At 48.8% G+C, this 22,203-nt stretch overlaps 1 protein-coding gene across 3 annotated transcripts in view; it reads right to left on the bottom strand.

The window, feature by feature from the left end:
- The window catches only part of abr (ABR activator of RhoGEF and GTPase), a 100,265-nt gene that overhangs the window by 24,863 nt on the left and 53,199 nt on the right, over positions 1-22,203 (bottom strand). For all 3 annotated transcript variants that reach the window (XM_060057311.1, XM_060057312.1, XM_060057313.1), the window contains 4 exons: positions 21,504-21,608; positions 18,157-18,231; positions 12,658-12,755; positions 12,258-12,389 (listed from right to left, as the gene is read on the bottom strand). In XM_060057311.1, the coding sequence (XP_059913294.1) occupies positions 12,258-12,389; positions 12,658-12,755; positions 18,157-18,231; positions 21,504-21,608 (410 nt within the window). The remainder of the gene's footprint in view (positions 1-12,257; positions 12,390-12,657; positions 12,756-18,156; positions 18,232-21,503; positions 21,609-22,203) is intronic.

The raw sequence follows: 22,203 nt of genomic DNA, 5'->3' as shown, positions 1-22,203 counted from the left end.
GCCTGTCATTGACACGCAAGCCTGCCATAGTAACTGCGTAATGTGAGGGAAAGTAATGTTCTTCAAACTGTGCACACGCTGATAACAGTCTTTTTGATGTGCACTTCTGGAAAGGGTTTCTTGCCACATGTAGGGTATCAAATTACACTTGGAACTGGCCGCAACTCAGCAGTCGTCAGACTAATTAGCCCCGTTGCTGCTGTGTAGATACAGATGTAACATACAGATGTAACATACACAACCTTTCCCACAGGCACCACCTGGGTAAGGGACATAAAATACAATACACATTAAAGAAAAAAATCATAACGAAATAGTGGGGACTTTACGTGTTAAAGTTGTACTGGGGGGAAATTTATTCTGGCAACTTTCAACTTGCTATCTTAGTTTAAGAGAATGAAAAGAAAATGTCAGATGCTCTCCATTTAATCTTTACAAAAAAGGGAAACTACTTAATTCCTTAGAAATCATAGGGGTTCGGTTTTAATAAACTGCAGCCGAACCGAACACCCAGTGTCTGGCAGTGGATGTGGGCGTTCAGCTGAAGTGTTTTTTTTTCTCCATACATCTGGAAATACTGGCTAGTCATAAACACAGGCCCACACAGTCCGCTATACATCAGCCCCTGCTGCAGTTACCGTCGGCAACGGTCAAATTTAGAATGCACCATTCTGAGCATTTTAAAAAGCTTTCGACTATGTTGCCGTGTCCTCTGAAGACTTTCCGACTAAATTATATTCAAATATATAATAATGTAGCTTCCATGGAGGTTGTTAAGGAGTCACGATGAATAGATTGAATCTTGAGGACGGGCCTGCATGTCCGGAGGAGCTGGTTTCTTCTGACTCAAAGATAAACAGGGAGGAAAACAGATCTCTGCAGTCCTGCCGCATGTCTCCAGCTAATTCAACCAATTTAAGACTTTAACAGATAAGACCTTTTATTTGTCCACTTTGTAGATACCAAATGTATTACACCCAATCTAGGTCCTTTAAGGATCACGGCACAAGGCCCCAGCACATGGCGTGCTGGGAGTTATTTAGGGAGTTATTTGTTATGGATATCTATTCTCCTTCTATCCTTCAATAGACATTAAACTCGTAATATTGCCCTTTCAAACTCTTTTTTTCTTCTTTCCTTTAGCTCGGCGATTTAACTGTCAGGAGAATGGAAATCTTGAAAGGTTAAAAGAGTGTATGGAAATTGACCGTTCCGTTTGGCTGGGATTGCTGAGTGATTGCAGGGTTTAAAGTGTTTCTTTTCCACCCCGTAGAATGGAGCTCCTGTGTCTTGGTTTGATGAAACGCGGGGTTGAAAGCTCCATTCTCAACCAGATGAGGCATAAGAGCAATAGCACAATGCACGATGCAACAGGGGCCAAGCAGACGAAGATAAGAAACCTCTATTCAAAATTCCCTCAGAAGTCAATGGAGACCATAATGGGACCTCTTCTAGTTCTAGTCACATAGACTATTACATCATACGATACAATACATATTGTTAAATGATAGTGGCCCATTTTAATCACAAGAACGAAACTATCAGATTTCTCATGAAGAGACAGAAAATGGTCAGGATTGGAGGGATGTGTCTATAATTGACTACAATACCTATGGAAAGACAATTCAGAGGTTATTACGAGGCAAAAATGTTGAGGCTGTTCATTTTCCTTTTGAAAAAGAAAAAAATACTTTGTATCTGTCGTTTCTCAAATGTAGCACTTGAAGCACTTTGTCTATTTCATGAATTGTACGTTCTACAAAAGCCTCAGCTAAATAAATGCAATGTAATAACAAAAGAAAGGAAAGAAAGCTCAAGGGGAAATAAAGGGACTACTGTTATAATGGAAGCCCCAAGCCTGAACAACACAAAAAAAGGCTCAACAGTATTCAAGATAATGTAACGGCATTCGGCATCACAGTCACTGCCGTGCAGCCTGCGTCCACACACCCACACACTACCACCGCCACAGACCGCAGCGGACCCTAGTTAGTCCTCAAGAAGACCACTGTACGGCTACCATGTCTCTACATAACAACATGCAGAACCACAGGGGGTCGAGCCTTGCATAATTTAATCACACACACACACACACACACACACACACACACACACACACACACACACACACACACACACACACACACACACACACACACACACACACACACACACACACACACACACACACCTCCCTTTGCTAGCCCCATGTGGAAGAAATCACCGTCACTGTACGATAAACAATAGGAGGGTAGAGGCTGAGGAGGCGGAGGAGAGCATGTGAAGCCACTGGGCCTTGAGTCAACTCCTGGACTGGTGGGGAAGGGGGGGGGGGAGGAGGAGATATAGCAGGGTAGAGTTGGTTCTGGTCGTGATGATCTCAGATGGGGAAAGCGAAGCACCATTTTCCCTGCACCCCCCCCCCCCCCCACACACCCCCCCCCCGCTCCCCCCCTCGACCCCCCCACCCCCCCCCACACACACACACACAGAGTGGAGACCAAAGGCAGAGCTCTTGAAGGAGAGCTGCCTCTGAGCGGTGCGACATGGTCGGCAATCAGTTTGTTACCCCGGTGGCCCCCAGGCCAACAGATATATAGTGAACTTCTGAGGTTGTTCAAATGTCAGCCTCAGGTTGCTCTGGACACCGCCATCACAGTCTGTTGCCTTTGGAGTGAAAGGTAACAACATTACCTGAGACCCGCTAGGAGGATACGCCTGCAAATCGGTGAAATGTTTTCTTCCAGCAAGCAGAAGCACAAGAGGTGCCCGGCAATGTGCATGCAGGCTTTTGGTCTTGCTCACTGTCTGTGCACGGCGTGTGTGTGTGTGTGTGTGTGTGTGTGTGTGTGTGTGTGTGTGTGTGTGTGTGTGTGTGTGTGTGTGTGTGTGTGTGTGTGTGTGTGTGTGTGTGTGTGTGTGTGTGTGTGTGATGTGCAATGGTCACACACCAGCGATCCACAGACGTGGAACCCTCCCATGGAGACGGACAGGGGCAGAGCCAACAGAACCACGCCGGTCATGGAGACAGAGAAGAGGCGAGTGTGAAATGAGACTCAGTTGATTGGTCAGCCGGGGATGACGAAAGAATCACGTTGAGAAAATGAATTCCAAAAAAGTTGAGCTATCCGCCATCACAGCCCCTCTCTCTGCCACGTTCTCCTTGATTCAGTGAGAAAGAATAATCGATTCGATTCCAACTTCTTTTGGCAGTTAAAATTGAATCCATTGTTTAGCTTTAGCCTTTTATAAAAGGCACACATGTATGCTACCAGGGGTCTCCAAGTAACAAAAGGGTGGTAAAATGTAGACTTGAGCGTGGGCCGTGCAGGAACAGGGGGGCGGGGAGACGGACAGAGCGGGAGCTAATGCAGCAGGGGAGGCGAGCGCTAGAGATGAAAGAGCCAAGAAGTGATTAGGGAGCGAAAACCTAAAAAGGACGATGTGAGATTACACAAGACACAGAGAGAGACAGCGAAGCCCCATCTTTGTTCCTTCCACGCCGCGAGAAGAGAGACAGCAAGCTGTAGCAGCAGAGGATGACTTTGAGCTCCGACGTCATCTCGCTCTTTGGCAGGCTTGGCTTTCCAAACGAATGGAAATAATAATTCAATTTTCATACAGATTCCAAGTAGTCTGGATTTTGTCGATTAACAATGGCTGCATAAGAGGAAGTCCTCCACTCATCCTCGACGATAAGGAGGGGCAGAGGAGTCCTCGTCCGTCTCTGGGTCTAATCTAATATGGGGGGGGGGGGGGGGTGATTCGGCTTCGTGCCTCCGTACCAGTGCTACAGTGGGCAAAGGGAAAAATGTCTTTGTTCCGGACGACCTTTACGGAACACTTTGAAACTATTTTCAACCATCTAGCTCCACACAAAGACACTTGTCCTTGTGTGTGAATCTTTCTCTCCCTCTCCCTCCATCCTCTCTCTCTCTCTCTCTCTCTCTCTCTCTCCCTCCCTCCCTCTCCCTCCCTCTCTCTCTCCCTCTCCCTCTCTCTCCCTCCCTCTCTCTCTCCCTCTCCCTCTCTCTCCCTCCCTCTCTCTCTGTCTGTCTCCCCCTCTCTCCCCCTCCCTCCCTCTCTCTCTGTCTGTCTCCCCCTCTCTCCCCCTCCCTCCCTCTCTCTCTGTCTGTCTCCCCCTCTCTCCCCCTCTCCCTCAGCAGCTGTGCAGCATGTGGCGCTCCACAGCAGCAGAGCTCAGATCCATCTGCTGTCAGTCCTCCAGCACTCCTCCACTGGACGGCTGATTATGTAACACAGTAATGAAGAGCCATTAGACAGGCCGCCCGGCCTACCCCACCAATCATCTCTTTCTCGGAGATACTGACACACACGCACACAGTATAAGCTGTTGCTGTGTGAGTGAGTGAGTGAGTGAGTGAGTGAGTGAGTGAGTGATATATATATATATATATATATATATATATATATATATATATATATATATATATATATATATATATAGAAACTTCTTTGTTATGGTATATAAGCTCAGTGATTCTTCTTCTGCGCCACCCCTCTTCAGTGTCACAGTGTGGCTTCGTCAAAACACATTTCTGGAAGTTCTCACTTCTCGTGTGACGTCACCAGAAACACCCGAGTCAAGAAGAACAGACCGGAGATCACAGACGCAGACACAGATCACACAGGAAGACAGATGCTGATGAAGTGACACTCAGTTCTGTGAGACACTGACAAACACATAGTCACGAGGTCTCGTCAAGCCTCAAAGAAAAGACGTGTTCTCTCCGTACCTTCAGATACGTATAGGTACGTATCCGGTACAGAAACCCGTCTTTTCTTTCTTGTGGTAAGGCGTTCACGTAGGGGGGGCTTTATGGTGTGTTCAGGTAGTAGAGGCTGACGTCTCTACCCCCCCTGTGTGCATGATTTTAGCAGCAGGGGTGTGCAGTGCACCGCACACATTACAAAGATATCTGCTAAACGAGAGCTGTCAGCCACCGGGAGCAGGTAGGCCCCCTCCTGCGTTCCCGTTCAAATCCATCCAGTACCAAACAAAAACAGAACCAAACTCTGCTCTGTGCGAGCGGGAATGAGCTTTGACACGCGAGACATGAACACAAGGGGAGAGTAAGGGGAGAATAATGACTTCATAACATGGTAGTGGGGGGGGGTTTGAGTTAGCAGCAATATCACTCCATGAGGTAGTGGGATTCTTTGAAAGCTGTAATGCACACAACGTTCAGTCTCACACACACACACACACACACACACACACACACACACACACACACACACACAGTAGAGAAGCTGGCAGAAACAAAGTAATGAACCAGGATGTTAGTGATGAGTTATTGATGTAATTTGCATTGCAACACCCATTAGAATGTGTGTGCATGTGTGTGTGTGTGTGTGTGTGAGAGAGTGCAAGTGTGTGCATACGTGTGTGTATACGTGTGTGTGTGTGTGTGGGGGAGGCATGTGCGTGTGCTAGCATGTGCGTGTGCTAGCATGTGTGTGTGTGAGCGTGTGTGTGTCCCCAGGGAGAGTGAAAACATGACAGACTGCAGCTGTTAATGTAGAGGGGCCACAACATGATAGATGAGAATATCCTCAGGACCGATTTATATTCATATAGACATGAACACAAAGGGACACACGACAGACCACAGACATAGGAACGCACGTGCACGTGCACACGCACATACAAAGACAAAAACACACACACAGAGGTCGAGAACAAAGAAGGCAACTTGCCATGGAGTCACTGAGTCCCTTTGTAAATACTACAACAAATATGCCTAACTTTCAGAAGAAGAAGAGAGTCCCGTCAAACACAAAAATGAAACGGAAATATAGGACGAAAAATCATTCAGTTCTGAATATTAGTAATTCTCTGTCATCAGGCATGACATTAAAGATCTAGTTGTTTCAGTATAAGACAGTAGATCCATGTATTTATCGAGGAAAAACAAAGGAACAGAACATTGGTTTGAAGAAATTGATGAGAAGTCACCTCATCAAGTCTCGTCCTCAAGTCTCCTCATAAGCATCCTTATCAAGTCTCCTCATAATGTCCCCTCATCAAGCCCCTCAAGTCTCCTCGTCAAGTCTCCTCGTCAAGTCTCCTCGTCAAGTCTCTGCATCAAGTCTCCGCAACAAAGTCTCCTTGTCAACTTTCCTCCTCAAGTCTCCTCCTCAAGTCTCCTCCTCAAGTCTCATCCTCATGTCACCTCCTCAAGTCTCTTCCTCAAGCCCCCTCCTCAAGTCTCCTTCTCAAGTCTCCTAATCAAGTCTCCTCATAATGTCTCCTCATAATGTCTCCTCATAATGTCTCCTTGTTAAGTCTCGAGATCACAATCTCCAAGTCTCTAACGAAGGTATTAATCGTTACACATTGGAGAGATCAGAGCAGAGGCTTCTCACCTGCTGGTGTCAGTGCGGGCCTGCTGCCACACCGTCACCGGCCTCACAACACCCTACCGTCCCAGAGTGCCCTGAGACGGCCCCGTTATCCTTTCACTTGAAACATGACCTTTTCTCCCAGAAAGCCTTCAAACCATCTAAAAATGTCAAACTCTCCATACCGGCACCTTTTCACATGAAGCCTGTCCGCCCCCGGATGTGTGTGTGTGCGTGTGTGTGTGTGTGTGTGTGTGTGTGTGTGTGTGTGTGTGTGTGTGTGTGTGTGTGTGTGTGTGTGTGTGTGTGTGTGTGTGTGTGTGTGTGTGTGTCTGCCTCCATGTGTGTTGACTTGATGGATTTTTACAAGAGTTTCTTAAGAGGGGAAAGGGGAGAGGCTTCCGAACACCGGCCGTCCTGACGTTTACAAGCCCCTCTTGCCATGGCTAGCCAGCAGCACCGTTTGGCTAATGTGTGCCAGGAACCCGGACCGTTATCCATTATCTCCCCGAGACCACCACACTGTACGATCCCCCTTCCACAAATAAAAGCGCTCCGATTTCCCTCAACTGGTAAGAGCAGGGCATTAACAGGGCTGGGGTCCGGACCTCCTTTCCAACGTGGGGGGGGGGGGGGGGGGCACCGGGGCCACGAAATGCATGCACTTAAGGTAAGAAGCCTTTGATGAAAAGTGGCAATCAAATCCATTCTTTAATTAGTGCTGGGAAGGTACTGGGTTCAACTCCCCATTGTCCTGGAAGCCTGTTGGTCTCACCCCCCCCCTGCTGCTCAATCTAGCATGAGTCTGACTTCCCTGTGAACTGTTGGCGTTTCACGCTTTGGCAAAAAAGCTAAAATGACTAAATAGTAGTTAATTGATAAAATAAAAAATAAAAATGCATATAATGAAGCAAACCCTGAGGATGAGAGGAGGAAGGTGTTGAGGGGGGGGGGGGGGGGGGGGAGAGAGAGAGAGAGATAGCGAGCAAGAGAGAGAGAGCGCGAGAGAATAAAATCAACCTACAGTTATACCTTGAAGGTAAGAAAAGTGTCCTGGTGGGTACAAGAAAGACAATCTCGCACGGCCAGATAAGATAAGGGAGAGCGTGAGAAATTAAAGTGCACGAAGTGAACGCCAGAGATTCAGCGGGGGGGGGGGGGGGGGGGGGGGGGGTCGGTGAGTTGTGTTGTGTGTGGGGGGGGTCTGTAGTCAGGTCACGCCGATGTAAGCCTCAGCCGCGTAGGGAGACGCATTTCAGGAGCACGAATGAAGAGGAGGGTGGGGGCACCCAACCACTCCCAAGTCGTTGCGTAACCACCCATACAGAAGACGACAAGTATTCCACCGCGGCAGGGGGTCACGACGGGGTCACCGCAGAGCAGCACCCCATAGTGCGTGACGGGAGGAGTCGTGTTGCATTGTGCCAGGCGATTCGTTCTGCTAGCATCACTGCCAGCCTCACTGGGACACAATGTTCTCGCCCCCGCGATGCCCAACACAAACACAGCCGGCTCTGGCTTTTCCCCCCAGATATTGCTCTGGTGTTTGTGTTTCCGAGCACCGAGGTAGGTACGACCGTGGGGCGGGACAGTGTTGGACAAGGTTTTAAAGTCCTCTGCAAGTCCCAGAGCCCAAACAGTGCCAGCATGGAAAAACAGTAAAGTCTGAGGGTCTTGTTGTGTGGATCGATCGTCAGGTCATTGAGGTCACACAACACAGAAAAAACTGATACTCTGCTAAACGCCGGCGGCGGCAGCCGGGGACGCATTTAACGGACGGCGCGTCAGTGGTGATTGCGATTGAGCATCCGTGGCGCTGCGAAAAGAATCCATTGGTGTCGTCAGGGTGGGAGACTCGTACTGTAGGATTAGTGAAGTGACTCCCAGAGGTCAGAGGTCATCCCCTGAGGGGATGGGGCTGGAGAGGGTAAGAGACTGATGACCTTTATCCCCCTCGCCTTCCAGCGGCACAGCTCCAATGATGCTCTTTATGTGCCTCTTCTTCTCGGTGGGCATGTGCACGTGTGTGATAAGTGTGGAGAACTTGTAGCTTGTAGTGCGAATACGCACACGTCTCACACACACACACACACACACACACACTCCTCCATTACATGCACAACTGCAGAGAGCGCATAAAGAGAGAAAGAAAATAAGCCAAAAAAAACAACAAACGGTCCTTTAAACAGAGCAGACCGATCAAGAAGCAGCTGCCTGGGCTAAGCTTGCAGGAAGCGGGCAAAGGCGATACTTGGAAGAACCGTTTAAAAACAGAACACAGGCGGAATGAGAATGTCAACAACGATCCTCATTCTATCTCCACAGTGCCAAACATTCTGTTGGACTAAGTGCCACGACGTTCATGTAAAACAAACATGTTGATGTCGAGCCCGCGTTGAAAGCATAACAAGACGTCCCCAACCGCCATCCAACAATGTGGTGCAACTCACAGGTCTCAGCACCTCGGAACCGTACCCCTCCTCGGGTATCAGCTTCCCCCTGTGAGCACAGTGAAGCAACAGCCATGGGGGCAAGAAAAACATCAACAAAAAAGACTGCCTTCCAGTCGGCGATGCCCATTTAAGGTCATTTGGTATTTCAAGGGCTTGTTAAATAAATGAGAGGGGTCTCCAGGGAGCTAAGCCAAACATCCCATGCTCCTTCCCAGCCCACAGGCCTCCTGACCAGCAGAAGAGAGCACTGCAGCTCCGGAGGCCACGGTGCTGTAGCGTAGCCCTGTTGCTGGGACTAAGACGTGCAGAGGAAACCTAAAACCACTGGAGGAGACAGAGCATTGGCACAACGTCTAAGCACTTAAATATGTGCACACTTTGATTGCTCTTCAATATTTTTGAAACATGTTTCAGTACTCGCTACGAGTGCAGGCGATTAACAAGTAATTGATTTTTGCACGAATTGGGATGCTGTTGTTTCGTTCTTTCTTTATGGCCACGTGGCTCTGTGGCTCTGGAACTGGTGCTCATGAGTTTAGCATTTTAGAAATCATGTCTCGTGTTCCTCTTTGTGCTCTTCTCTCCCTAAACTCCCTGAGACATTGGTTCCAGAGTGCCTCCGGGTAGGGAGCCGACTAAACAATCAATCCATCAAACATTCCATCAAACAACCACAAAGCCTCCCGACGGTCTCTGTGATGAGGAGCTGCAGAGCGACAAACCAACATCCGAGCAGTTGAGGAACGCATCTGCCCGATAGAGTGGACACGCACAGACAGATGCAGATCAAAACACAAGACCAGCAAACAAACCCACCGTGAAAAAAACACATTCTCTTCATTTCAATTCCTCTCCATCTCTTTTTTTCCCCCTCAACAAACCAGGCTTCATAACATATGGTGTGTGTGTGTGTGTGCATGTTTGTGCGCGCATGCACGGTTTTGTGTGTGCATGCACGTGTGTTTGTGTATTCATAAGTGCACGTGCATGTGTGTGCGTGCGTGTGCGTCTGCGTGTGTGTGTGTGCGCGAGCAGGCAGCGTGTCAACGCGTGCGTGCCTTCTTTGTTTCTTGGTCGATGGTTATTGTTGGCCGGGAGTGGATGTTCCCAGCAGCAGCAGCAGCAGCAACAACAGCCAGAAGAGCCAGCGGCAGAGCCCCCGTCTCCGACTGGCAGCCCTGCCCGTGAGAGTGGGTGCACGGCATTAACCTCCGCAGGCACACTGTAATTATTACGTCTTATTAAGCCGGAAGCCTTCGTCGGGCTGCCCACTCGTTCCCGCACAAGAGCCAGGCAAACAAAAGGAGCGAATCACATTCAGGCACATCCCTGAGCCCGCAGTGGGCCTTCTGGCTGCTCTCTGGTAAACCAGGCTAATCTTAAAAAGGTGGGAGCCAACTCAATTAACCCAGGCGAGATAAAAGCCTGCGTGTTGAACCACAGAGAGGGGGGGAGACGGGCATTTCTGGGAACGTTGGGTTGGTTTTGGCGGCGAAGAGAGTTGTTCATTATTTAATTAACCTTTTAATGAGGTTACCGGGTAACTGGAGGTCAGTTACAGTTCACTTAGTGGGGCTAAATATCTCCGGAACATCTTGGTGGGAGAATGTCTTATTTACAAATACTAATAAGACATTAATGGACTTGCAACTATAATAAGTCAGCAAAGTGTAACAAGGCTTTGTAACCCGTTTCCTACAATACATATTATTTAGATACGTATGATGTCAATATCAAGACAACTTTTATTTTATGCACAGATCATGATGCAAGCTTTATTTGCATCCCTGGCATAGCCTGCCCTGAACCCACCCATATACCACTGAAAACGTTTTGCTTGTTAGACCGCACTCTGCAACGGCAAGGCAATGCGTCCCTATAGGCACTCTGGTGACGCAACAATGCCTCGAGTACATCCCCGCTCTCCCGCAAGGGACGCTGGGCCAAGTGAGCTAGCATATCCATGCATTCTTCAGCGGCTACGCACGGAGCTAGCTGATCCCCCGGTTAAGAGATCACTGAGGGAGTTGGGGATGAATGCAATCCACACTCTTCTCCTCAAAACAACCAAAGCTCTCTCCGCATCCAGAGCCCCCCCCGAACCCACTAAGCTCTCTGCCACACGGAGTTTGTCAGTGAGTGGAAGCAGAAGGTGACCCCCTGCTCCTCTCTGGGGGGGGGGGGGGGGGGGGGCCTGCCAGTCCCAGGGCAAACATGGTCAGCCAAGGGAGACGTACTAGAACGCGATCCGGGGTTCCTGTAGCAAAATACCTCTTTGGTTTGTTTGTTTTGCTTTTCCCGCGCACGCACACACACACACACGCGCACAAACGATGCAGGCACACGCACACACCAGAAACTTCAGGGTCGTGGACCGAAGAAAGGTATGCACCACAAGGCGGTTGCTTTTTTTGAGGCCTGACTTTCTTCGAAATAAACAGAAAAAATAAATACAAAGGAATAAATAAGGATGGGTAAGTAATCCAAGCTTGCTCCACTTTCTCTCTCTCCGTCTCTCTCAGGTTGAGTTTTCTATTCCCATGGGGACCAGACACCTGCCTCTCTCGTATGCAAGACGTCGCTTCAATGGAGGGAGCCGCATCAACAACAACAAACGACAAACAAACTCAGCCAGAAAGCATTTGACTCATTTCAAATGTGCTGCATTATTATTCTCCCAGTAGGGGGGTGCACTTACAAAAAAGGAGAAACAAAAATGGCACAGAGGGAAGTGTAAAAGTTCAAGAGGATGCTGCTGCTATGAGTTCCACTCTGGCTGTGACAAAAGGGCATCACTTGACACGGAAATACACGGAAATAAACTGCAGGCGCTTTAATTCACGGTCAGGGCAACACGAGTTGACCAAGACGGAGGAGGCAGAGTGCAAGAGGCGGTTGGGGGTAGAACTGCTTCAAACGACCAAAATAGCATACAGAGAGGACTTCAGCAAATGACATTAGATGAACCCAAAATTGGTGAGACATTGGTTCTACATTCCGCCACAACAAGTTGACGAGAGAGGCTATGTGCTTTCACTTATTTTTTGCCACGGCCACAGTTTCCACTGTGAGCACCCAGAAAAACTTGAGACTCCAAAAGGGGACTTTTAATGGGGACATTGCTCACCACATAAGAACGGGCGGGAACCCCCTAAAATCAGGCCTTTCTGCTGCAGGCGGCACAGCCCTGCCATGTTGTCAGAAGCCGCCACAAGGAAACCACTCAATGTGGGCTCGACAAGCAATGAGTCACATGCGCGGTGAATTCTCCCTAAACAACACAGAAGCCTTTCTGCAGACGCAGCTAAACATAGATGTAATAAAAGCGGTCCGACAGGCCCGCGTCCTTCTGTGATGGTCTGTTTGATCCATGATGAAAACACAGGCGAGCCGATTGAGGTGTGAAGGCTTATGGGCCTTTCTCCCTCTCTCTCTCACCTGAACCTGGCCCTTGCCCATGATCTTGTCCACGATCTCGTTGTCGTCCTTGTTGATCTTGCTCTTGTCGTAGCACGTCTCGTAGCACAGGATCCTGAGGCACTGGGAGCCCTCAAGCTCGATTTCAAACTCCTGCAGGGGGACAGAACGTACGTTGAGGAGTTGGAGGAGGAGGAGAGAGGATGAAGCAACATGGGCACCAGTTTGCCGTAAAAGGCCCAGATTATATCCGTAACATAGGCTCATGAATCAGACATTATTAGCCTGTTATCTAAAAAGAAAAATGTAGATGCAAAGAGACTCAATCTAGTCAAAATATGCTATGATTATACATGATGATGATAAGGCAGAATATATACAGGCTTGATAACAAGATGAAGACGTGGTGTTCCCGTCTGACCTCGTTCCACGTTGGCTCCGTGGTATCTCTGAACACCCGGGTCTTGGCCTTGCTCACAAAGTAGCCGTAGGAGTCTACCTCAAGCGTGCAGTAGAGATCTGGGGAGACACAGACATCCACGGATTGCAGGGTTACATCACACGGCACAATCAGCAGATGGAAGACACAATGCGATGTTCTCCCCAGGTCACACAGTGTGAGATCGTTGTGTAATCGCTTTGTTTTATCCACACGACTCTGAAGAAACTCTTGTTATTCTGAAACAATCTTTTGGATGAACTTGAATGACATCAGAGACTCTGATTCAGAGTGTAGTTTAGAAGTGTATTGATGCATCCCAGGATTTGGATTTGAGTTTTCTTCAGCAGAGATTCATTTTTCTTTTGCATTTGCATACAGAGGAATATAAATGAGGAAAAAACAGACTTCAAGAGGAATTCTAGTTTGCTTTGAGCTCAGTGCCGTGGCAAAAGTGCATCACTAATTCCCCAAAACTCCAAGCACTTTAATTCTTCAAAGTATTGCGCCTAGGCCTATCCAAACATCTTGCCTATTAGACTTTGAAAATAAATACGCTGGGCACTGTGTGTCAAGATTTAAACCATTATGAACTTACTTTCAAATGTAACGTCCAAGCATATTATATTGATATATGATTCATGTCTCTTGATGATAATGACAACCTCTCCTGGCTGACATTGATGAATCCGTACAAATATTTTCATCGATCTCCATTGGTCAATCCCCATCGTTGAAACCATGTAGATCTTTGATGGATCTATTTATATCTCCGATGGCTGTATACTTTATAACCAATAACCCTGGAAAAGTGGATCCCACTGCGGTTCAGCAGACAAACACATCCCCTGCCTGTATTGACATTCAGGTTTGTCCACCACCTCCATCGCCTGAACGACCTTCAAACACACACACACACACACACACACACACACACACACACAGTGTTCCATCTAAACGGCTCTAATAATGTGTTCATTTAAATGCCGTGGCACATCGTCCTGCAGGATAACCTGTTATTGACCATTATGCATCCACGTGCGGGAGCCTGAGCGATTGTGTTCTCAGGCCCCGGGTCTCTGGGGTTCAACCCTCCACTCTGACAGAATGACGGATGGATGTATCACCCGACCCTTCTGACTGAGAGAAGGGGCCGGACGAACTGCTTGTGTATATGTGGGGGTTCAAACACATGCGAGCACGCAAGCGCATGTAAGTGCACACACACACACGCAAGCGCATGTAAGTGCACACACACACACACGCAAGCGCATGTAAGTGCACACACACACACACGCAAGCGCATGTACCTGCACACACACGCGCATGTACTTGGACACACACACACACACACACACACACACACACACACACACACACACACACACACACACACACACACACACACACACACACACACACACACACACACACACACACACACACACACACACACACACCTTTCGAATCGATAGTCTTTCCTGTCCATTACAAATGCATACAGACGGGCAAGCATCATAAAACACACCAGCATCATCACGTATCTTTATGGTATACTATGGCTGACTCGCGGGAAGGTGGACGCAAGTAGCGGTGGATAATTACACGGGGGGTGAACAACGTATAATGACATGCCACAGCTTCCCCGCTCCATCTGGGCTCTGCTCCCATTGGCTCGTTTTCCCCCTGCATCCTTTACGGCTCGGGAATAACTACTCTCGCCCAGAGAGAGATGAGCCGCGGCGGTATGCAAAATCACTCAGCGGAGAAGTACCTAACCCTCACTCTGTGCATATGGGAAATACATACACATGCATTTACAAGGGGAAGTGTGTGAGGTGTGGGGTCGGGGGAGATTTACAGCCCTGATGTTGATTGATGACCGGAAAACATTCCCAAACAAACAAACAAACAGAGCAAGAAGCCATGTGTAGCATGGATAAACTACAGATGCTAGCTCACTGCTCAGCAGAGCCATGAGTTAGCGGACTGTTTAATCTAAAGCAACTCTCTATTCTTGGAGCCAGTCGGGGTCAGGCAGGTCGAGCAGGGGTCTAACCCGGAAGCTCTCGGCTGGGAATCAAACACCAACCACAACGACTACCATGCAGCTCCCCATAGCTGTCATGAGCTTTGTAGTTAGAGAGATTTACAGTGCGGCCGACGGGGTTGGCTATCCCCGATCGGGATGTAGAACGTCTCCAATTCTTCCGGATGCGGAGGTTAGTGTTCAGTCTGCGGAGATTCAGGACAGGTTGACGCCTCTGGGACCATCTCTAATGTATCTCTACAACGTCTGGATCTGGGCATGGAGATCTGTGGTTGAGCTTCTGTTTAGTCAAGCCCTCGGTGCCATCTGCCGTGAGATTTGTGAGCCTGGGAGAGAGAGTGAGCATATTTTGGGCGATCTTTTTGTGTCCTGGGACCGGCGCCAATGGGGGCCTGGAGAAATGGGACGGAGGGAAAAGAGGCCTGGGCATGTTTGGATTAGCTCTGTGAAGCTCATATTAATTGGCAGGTCAACCCCCCAGCACTAACTACGTTACAAGGAGCCTCCATTGGCTAGCAAGGCGCGACCAGCCCCTCAATTGCTACAACAAGGCTAATGGAATCACCTCTGGTCTGGGCGGCTGTATGGATGCGTGTGAGCGCATGCGTTTGTGTGTGTGAGGGGGGGGGGGGGGGGGGGGGGGGGCCTAAGGCCGTGGTAACTGCTAGGTCAGACAGGGCCAGAGTGCAGTGGCGAGTCACTTTCACCAGCATCAGAACAATCAGGTCTCAGGATCTTCAGGGACGATGTGTGCAGACCAGGGTGGGATCCCTTATCTCTCCGCTTTGAACGTCCGCCTCTGCTGGCTCTTTTGTTATCGAGACGATTGTATATGTAAACATATGGGAATAGAGATATGTGCCTGACACAAAAAGGGAATTCCTCGATTAGGGCAATTTCGTTCGGTCGGTTTCATGAAGGAAGAAAGAGAGGGGGACCGGTATAATCAAATTATTCTTAATTGGACCCAGGATTGATAACACTAATAAAATTAAGGTCTGTGTTATTTCGCAGTGGCATTTCCCGCATTGTAACCACGCAAGACTAGAGTTACACACAGAGTCTACTGTGAGCCACGCAGACACGTGTACCATGTGTGTGTCAGCCATATCTACTTTCATTATTAATGATCATATAAGTCCAACTTGGATCTTAATTAACCGTCATAAACTTCCTGAGTCAGATTTGATTACCAACAAGTCCCCCATATCCTCCGCTAGTTTGGAGGTTTGTGTTGAGGGTGTTAATTAAGGCTGGGAGAGTTTTTTCAATTTATTGTCGCGTGATAAGAAAATAAAGCTGTTTATTTGGTCTGCCGCGCACGTTATCATTTTTGCTCTGATTAATTTTCTGCAGTGTGTTGCAGCATGAGGTTGATGAAGTGCATGACTAATCACAGGCTTGACAATTATTTATTTCTCTCCGTCTGTATGTCTGATGCTCTGTCTTCCATGCGTCTTTACACACACACACACACACACACACACACACACACACACACACACACACACACACACACACACACACACACACACACACACACACACACACACACACACACACACACACACTCCCAATCCTCTTCAACCACAAAATCAAAAGTCTCAATCATTCTCTTTCAGATACAGATAGACACATCGGCAATATTCATGTCTTCGTTCAGAGAAAAATGCTGAAATCTTGACATATTTAACAGCGTCTAACCGCTACTGTCTTCCTGTGTTATTTTGTTTGCGTGTGTGTGTGTGTGTCTGTTCGACTCCATGGGTCCTATGGGAGATGCGAGGCTCCCAGCCTTCTCTCCGTCTCTCAGTGACCCACTTTAGCTCCTTGGCCCTGGGTGGAATTAATGCTTCTCTACCAGGGTTGGGGGTTGGAGATCTATGTGACAGATTTGCGATGCAGCCTCAAGAGTACTTTCTTATACACTTCATATAATTATCCTTAAGAGACAAACAAGTGGGGTCTCTCTTTGGGATCACCCTGTCGGGATTACAATCACAACCCTGTTTAATGGTGGCTGTTTTCAGCTGTCTTAATGAAGATATTATTGTATTTTGTATGATAATAACAAAAATGTACAGTACATTCTGTTACACATTCACGCACACAACCTGAATGTATTGTTTATATACACCGTTGACTTGGGAATTGGGGATAAAATCAGGCACTGAAACGCACTGTACCAACAGCTGTGACTTAACATTAAGCTCATATAATACTGTATTGAATAAGTACTGTGTACTGCTATTTTTGATATTTTATATTATTATGGAAATTAACCTTTATTTAAAAAAGAAGATGATCTTAAAAGAAGAAAAAAAAAATTGCCGCAAGAATGTAATGTTATTCCAATTGTTATAGAATTGTTGTTTTTTTATTTTGATTGTAGATATTATAAAAATATATTTTCCCTGAATGACAGCTATTCAATGACAGCTATTCACTTTTACAGCCAGGCATTCCAAGACAGTGGCACACAGGTCTCCTGGTGTGTCCCCCCATCAAGTGACCAGTGACACCTCAACATGGAAACCCCTGATCCTCCTCAGGTCACCAACACCTCGCCTCTAAACACACACCCACACCCACACACACCTTTACGCTCCGCTGCCCGCCTGCACGCCACGACCAGGCCACGGGTACCGCTGTCTCCATGGTAACAACTAACGTCAAACTGTGACAGCCCAACCCCTCAACCGTCCCATAGACACACACACACACAGACACACACTGTACAGAAACACAAACATACACTTTCACTTTCCCATCTCTTTTAAGCCCTCTTCCGCCCTCTCCGCTCCGTGGGCGATCAAAGGTTTGCCGAGCCGATAGCTTTTCAATCCATTACACAGGAACCTCAAGCTGCTCGCCTGGCTGTCGTCAACCAAAAGGCGGTTGTGTGGTTACTCAGGAAATCACATTTCTCTCTCTCTCCCTCTCTTGCTCGCTCTTTGTCTCTCACTCAGATATTCCAACGGGTGATTGTGTAACGGGGTGCATGATGTAGTTTAGAGCCAGCTGTCCACCGCCGCTTCGCCAGAGCCAGCCTAAAGGACGTTCACGCCAAACCAATGTCCTCACACTAACACACACACACACACACACACACACACACACGTTACCCATTGTGGTTTGTGTGTCCGTTAGGACTTTTCTTGGCAAACCGAGTCTGCATTAGTCAAGGGATGCCTGGCTGGCTGCAAGTTGGACTGCTTCCCCTGTTCCTGTGCCTAGGTCTCTGGATCTGTTTCAGTATCCCCTCCTCTCTCTGGTGGAACAATTTCTGTTTTGTGGCTCCATGATGGTGGAAGAAAACAGCAGCTGACGATTGTGTCAAAAACAGAGAGTGACCAAGGGAGTGCGAGTGTTTGCGAGAGAGAGTGTGAGAGAGTGAGAGTGAGAGAGAGAGAGAGAGAGAGAGTACATACTTGCAGACTCCTGAAAGCCCTGTGCAGAACGGACGATCACGTGGAGGAAACCATTGAGGCCGGGGGTCTCCTCATCTGAAACACAACACAGAGAAACAACATGTTTAACCTGGGACCTCTCCGGGCCCGGCCGGGAAGAACATGTCCTCATGAACCAATTAACAGCATTAGGTCGGGTCCACCTGATGCCTGGATCTTGTTTGACTACAAAGCATGGGTCAAGAAATCCTCAACCACGCAATAAAATGATTTTCTTTTATTTTACAGTCAATTAGTGAATGCAATTCAACGGGTAAACGAGGAAGAGGTTGGACAACCCAAACATGCTTACACACACTGAACAGAAAGTGACATAAATTGATTTAACCAAGTCTGACACATGGCTGGGAAAAATGAAAAACATCAGGGAAAAACTGTGTGTGTGTATGTGTGTGTGTGTGCAGCGCCGCCCTCATTCCTTGCCAAGCGGGTGGTCTCCAACAGAGTTTCCCCACTACCATTGTCAACCATATCTTTATCATCTTGTCCAATAGGCTTCTGTGCTGGCTGCCTTGAACAACCAATCGCCAAGTGGGACCGGATCGACAAGAGAGCCTTCCAAGTATCAAAAGCGGGTCTGTCCCAATGCTTTTGTTGATACAAATATGGCCGCATTGGAGAAGTCAACAATCAGATCTGTCAGACATAACATGTGGACCTCCGGGTGGAGACCTGTATGTGTGTGTGTGTCTGTGTGTCTGTACAGAAGAACGACCATTCTCCTTTGAAGGATTAGGCTAGAGGCCCATGAAGCCTGGGCGTTTCCTGGTTAATCCACTAAGAGGTGAACCTCTGTTCTGGGCCTCACGGCAGGTCAATAGTGAGATACCACACTGAAGGGGTAATGTGTGGTGTTTGAAAAAGTGGCAGATGTGAGAAGGAGAAGCCCCTTGACAACAAAGATCTTCAGGTAGAAAGATGAATACCGTTCGGCAACCAGCCTCCAAAGCTCAGAGTGAGAGTTCAACCGAGAACTCATGCTGTTGGCCGTGTACATCGTGATGCCACGTCCGTGCCAAGTCCGCCTCCGTTTCCGAAGTATGCGAGCATATTCACTTAATTGGTAGTCATGTTTTGGTCACAGTTATTCACTAATCATGAAAGGATTTGTCTTTGTGGTGTGACTTTGTTGTGTGGTACTCCTTGTTGCGTGGCACAACAACATTTAGTTGTGCTTCCAGCAAATTCACTTTTATTTAGGATTTAGCAGAACTGCAACTCTCTCTTGAGTCGTCCCAAAATGGCGGAGTAATGCCAACCAGAAATCCAATGATGCATTCTGATGTACATGCCCAATCAAGGGCATGAAGTGCATATTTTTAGATTGGAGGTAAAACAAATACAAAAAAATGGCCGCAGCAGGGGGGGGGCCCTCTTTCCACCAGCCATTGTCTAATTCATGAGAAGAAAAAACACTGAGACCCAAGTCACATTCTTCAGACAGCTGGTCTTCATTTCAGCCCCTGCTGCACTCCTGTATCTCATGACATGGTGTGTTTGTGTATCATGCACACACACATGGATATACACACACACAGACACAGACCCACACACACCCACTCAAAGAAATACACACACACACACACACACACACACACACACACACACACACACACACACACACACACACACACACACACACACACACACACACACACACACACACACACACACACAGCAAGACATGGGGCCTGAGCTTTGTTAAACCAGGCTGGCCGCTCCACTGCCCAGAGGGAAGAGGGGAAAATAATTAACAATGAACTTGACTTGTTTTCATCTCGGATATCTGGCGTAGCGGGAGGGGGGCCGAGGGGTCTCGGGGAGGGAGGGTTCCTCAAGACGGGGCCCGTGCGTCCCCCCACAGGACACCGTTACTCTCTCCATCCGCGGGACAAAGAGAATGCTTAACACGGCAGGGTTTGGTTTTTTAACGCGAAAGGGAAAATAAACCGTGCTTCAAACCGAGGGTCCCTCTGAGGAAAGCCCAAACAGGAAGAACATCAAAGTGTCTTCTGGGTGATCTGAGAACGGTTCCCTCTCGGTACCTGGAGTCCTTCGCCCCCAGAACATTTGTGTGTGTGCGTGTGTCCATGTGTGTGTGTGTGTCCATGTGCGTATGTCCATGTGTGTATGTGTCCATGTGTGTGTGCGTGTCCATGTGTGTGTGCGTGTCCATGTGTGTGTGCGTGTCCATGTATGTATGTGTCCATGTTTGTGTCCACGTGTGTGTCCATCTGTCCGTCTATGTGTGTGTCCATGTCTGTGTGCGTCCATGTGTGTGTGTGTCCATGTGTGTGTGTGTCCATGTGTGTGTGTGTCCATGCGTGTGTGTGTCCATTTGTCCGTCTGTGTGTGTGTGTGTGTGTGTGTGTGTGTGTGTGATCCTATTCATTTGTACCCATCTGGCTCATCCAGATGGTTTTAATGTCACCTGGCTCGGAGAACTAAGTGTACGGGGTGGGGGGGTTATGGAGAAGTGGTGGGGGAGTGGCTCTGGCACCACTAAAAAAAATGCACCCAGGGCCTGATCCGGGTCCAGCATCCACATGCAGAAACACACAGCATGGCCACGGCATGGGGGCGATGGGAAGCCACAATGAAACCAGAACCATATTGCAGCCTAGATTGCTCTCGGGCGAGCTGTCCCACTCTCTCTCCCACTGTCGCTCTCTCTCTCTCTCCCACTCTCTCTCTCTCTCATTGTCTCTGTCTCTCAATTTCGCTTTCACTCTCTTTCTCTCTCGCTCTCCCTCTCATTGTCTCTCCCTCTCTCTCTCTCTCTCTCTCCCTCCCTCTCTCTCCCTCTCTCCCTCTCTCTGATCATTGTGTTTCCGTGCGTTGGCGGACTGTAATGGGTGCTTGTGTTTGACTCTGGGGACCGGAAGTGAGGCACACGGGTGGGTGCCAGACAAAGCGGGGGAGGAAAGCGGGCGCGAGGGGCCGCTCTGCGCGAGGGGCCGCTCTGCGCGAGGGGCCGCTCTGCGCGAGGGGCCGCTCTGCGCGAGGGGCCGCTCTGCGCGAGGGGCCGCTCTGCGCGAGGGGCCGCTCTGCGCGAGGGGCCGCTCTGCGCGAGGGGCCGCTCTGCGCGAGGGGCCGCTCTGCGCGAGGGGCCGCTCTGCGCGAGGGGCCGCTCTGCGCGAGGGGCCGCTCTGCGCGAGGGGCCGCTCTGCGCGAGGGGCCGCTCTGCGCGAGGGGCCGCTCTGCGCGAGGGGCCGCTCTGCGCGAGGGGCCGCTCTGCGCGAGGGGCCGCTCTGCGCGAGGGGCCGCTCTGCGCGAGGGGCCGCTCTGCGCGAGGGGCCGCCGCCTACCGTCTTTGTAGCTGGTGACGGGGATGTTGTGCACGGTGCGCAGCTTGAAGCAGGAGCTGGTGAGGACCTGCAGCTCCACGGAACTCAGCACACACGACTGGATATCTGCAGAGAACACACACGTCAGCCGTCAAGGAGGGCCTCCGATGAATCGCCAGAGGAGTCAACGCAACCACTGGTCATCTATCTAGGCAAGGCAACTTTATTTATGTAGCACTTTTCATACACGAGGCAGACTCAAAGTGCATCACATAGACTAAAATGAAATAAAATAGATAAGTAAAATAATGCAAGGCAACTTTATTTATATAGCACTTTTCGTACACGAGGCAGACATTGACAGTAAATATGAGCATTTACAGTCAATGCAGACGCATGCCATGTAGGACAAACATTAGGGCACGGTTAAGCGTCTTGCTCAATAATGACTGCCAGCAGATGGCACACACAGGGAACTGAACCATTAACCTTTCGGCTGGGACCCAAACACTTAAACCACTTTCCAACCCTGATTTTACAATTAATCCGTCATTAAATATTATATTTTTTTTCCTCAATGACGCACAGAATTCTCCAATTTGTACGTAAAACTACTTTGTGTCCGTGCACACCTTCCCTGGGTTTTAGGGGAGTTTTCCCCGGGCCTTTTGAGTATGAGACGGTATCTGCTTGCTTAGAGATACGCAGCTTGGACTGGACA

This window comes from Gadus macrocephalus, chromosome 7 (assembly GCF_031168955.1).
Source record: "Gadus macrocephalus chromosome 7, ASM3116895v1".
NCBI classification, from domain to species: domain Eukaryota; kingdom Metazoa; phylum Chordata; class Actinopteri; order Gadiformes; family Gadidae; genus Gadus; species Gadus macrocephalus.
The sequence above is the reverse complement of the archived record's forward strand: the minus strand, read 5'-3'. Positions and strand labels throughout refer to the sequence as shown.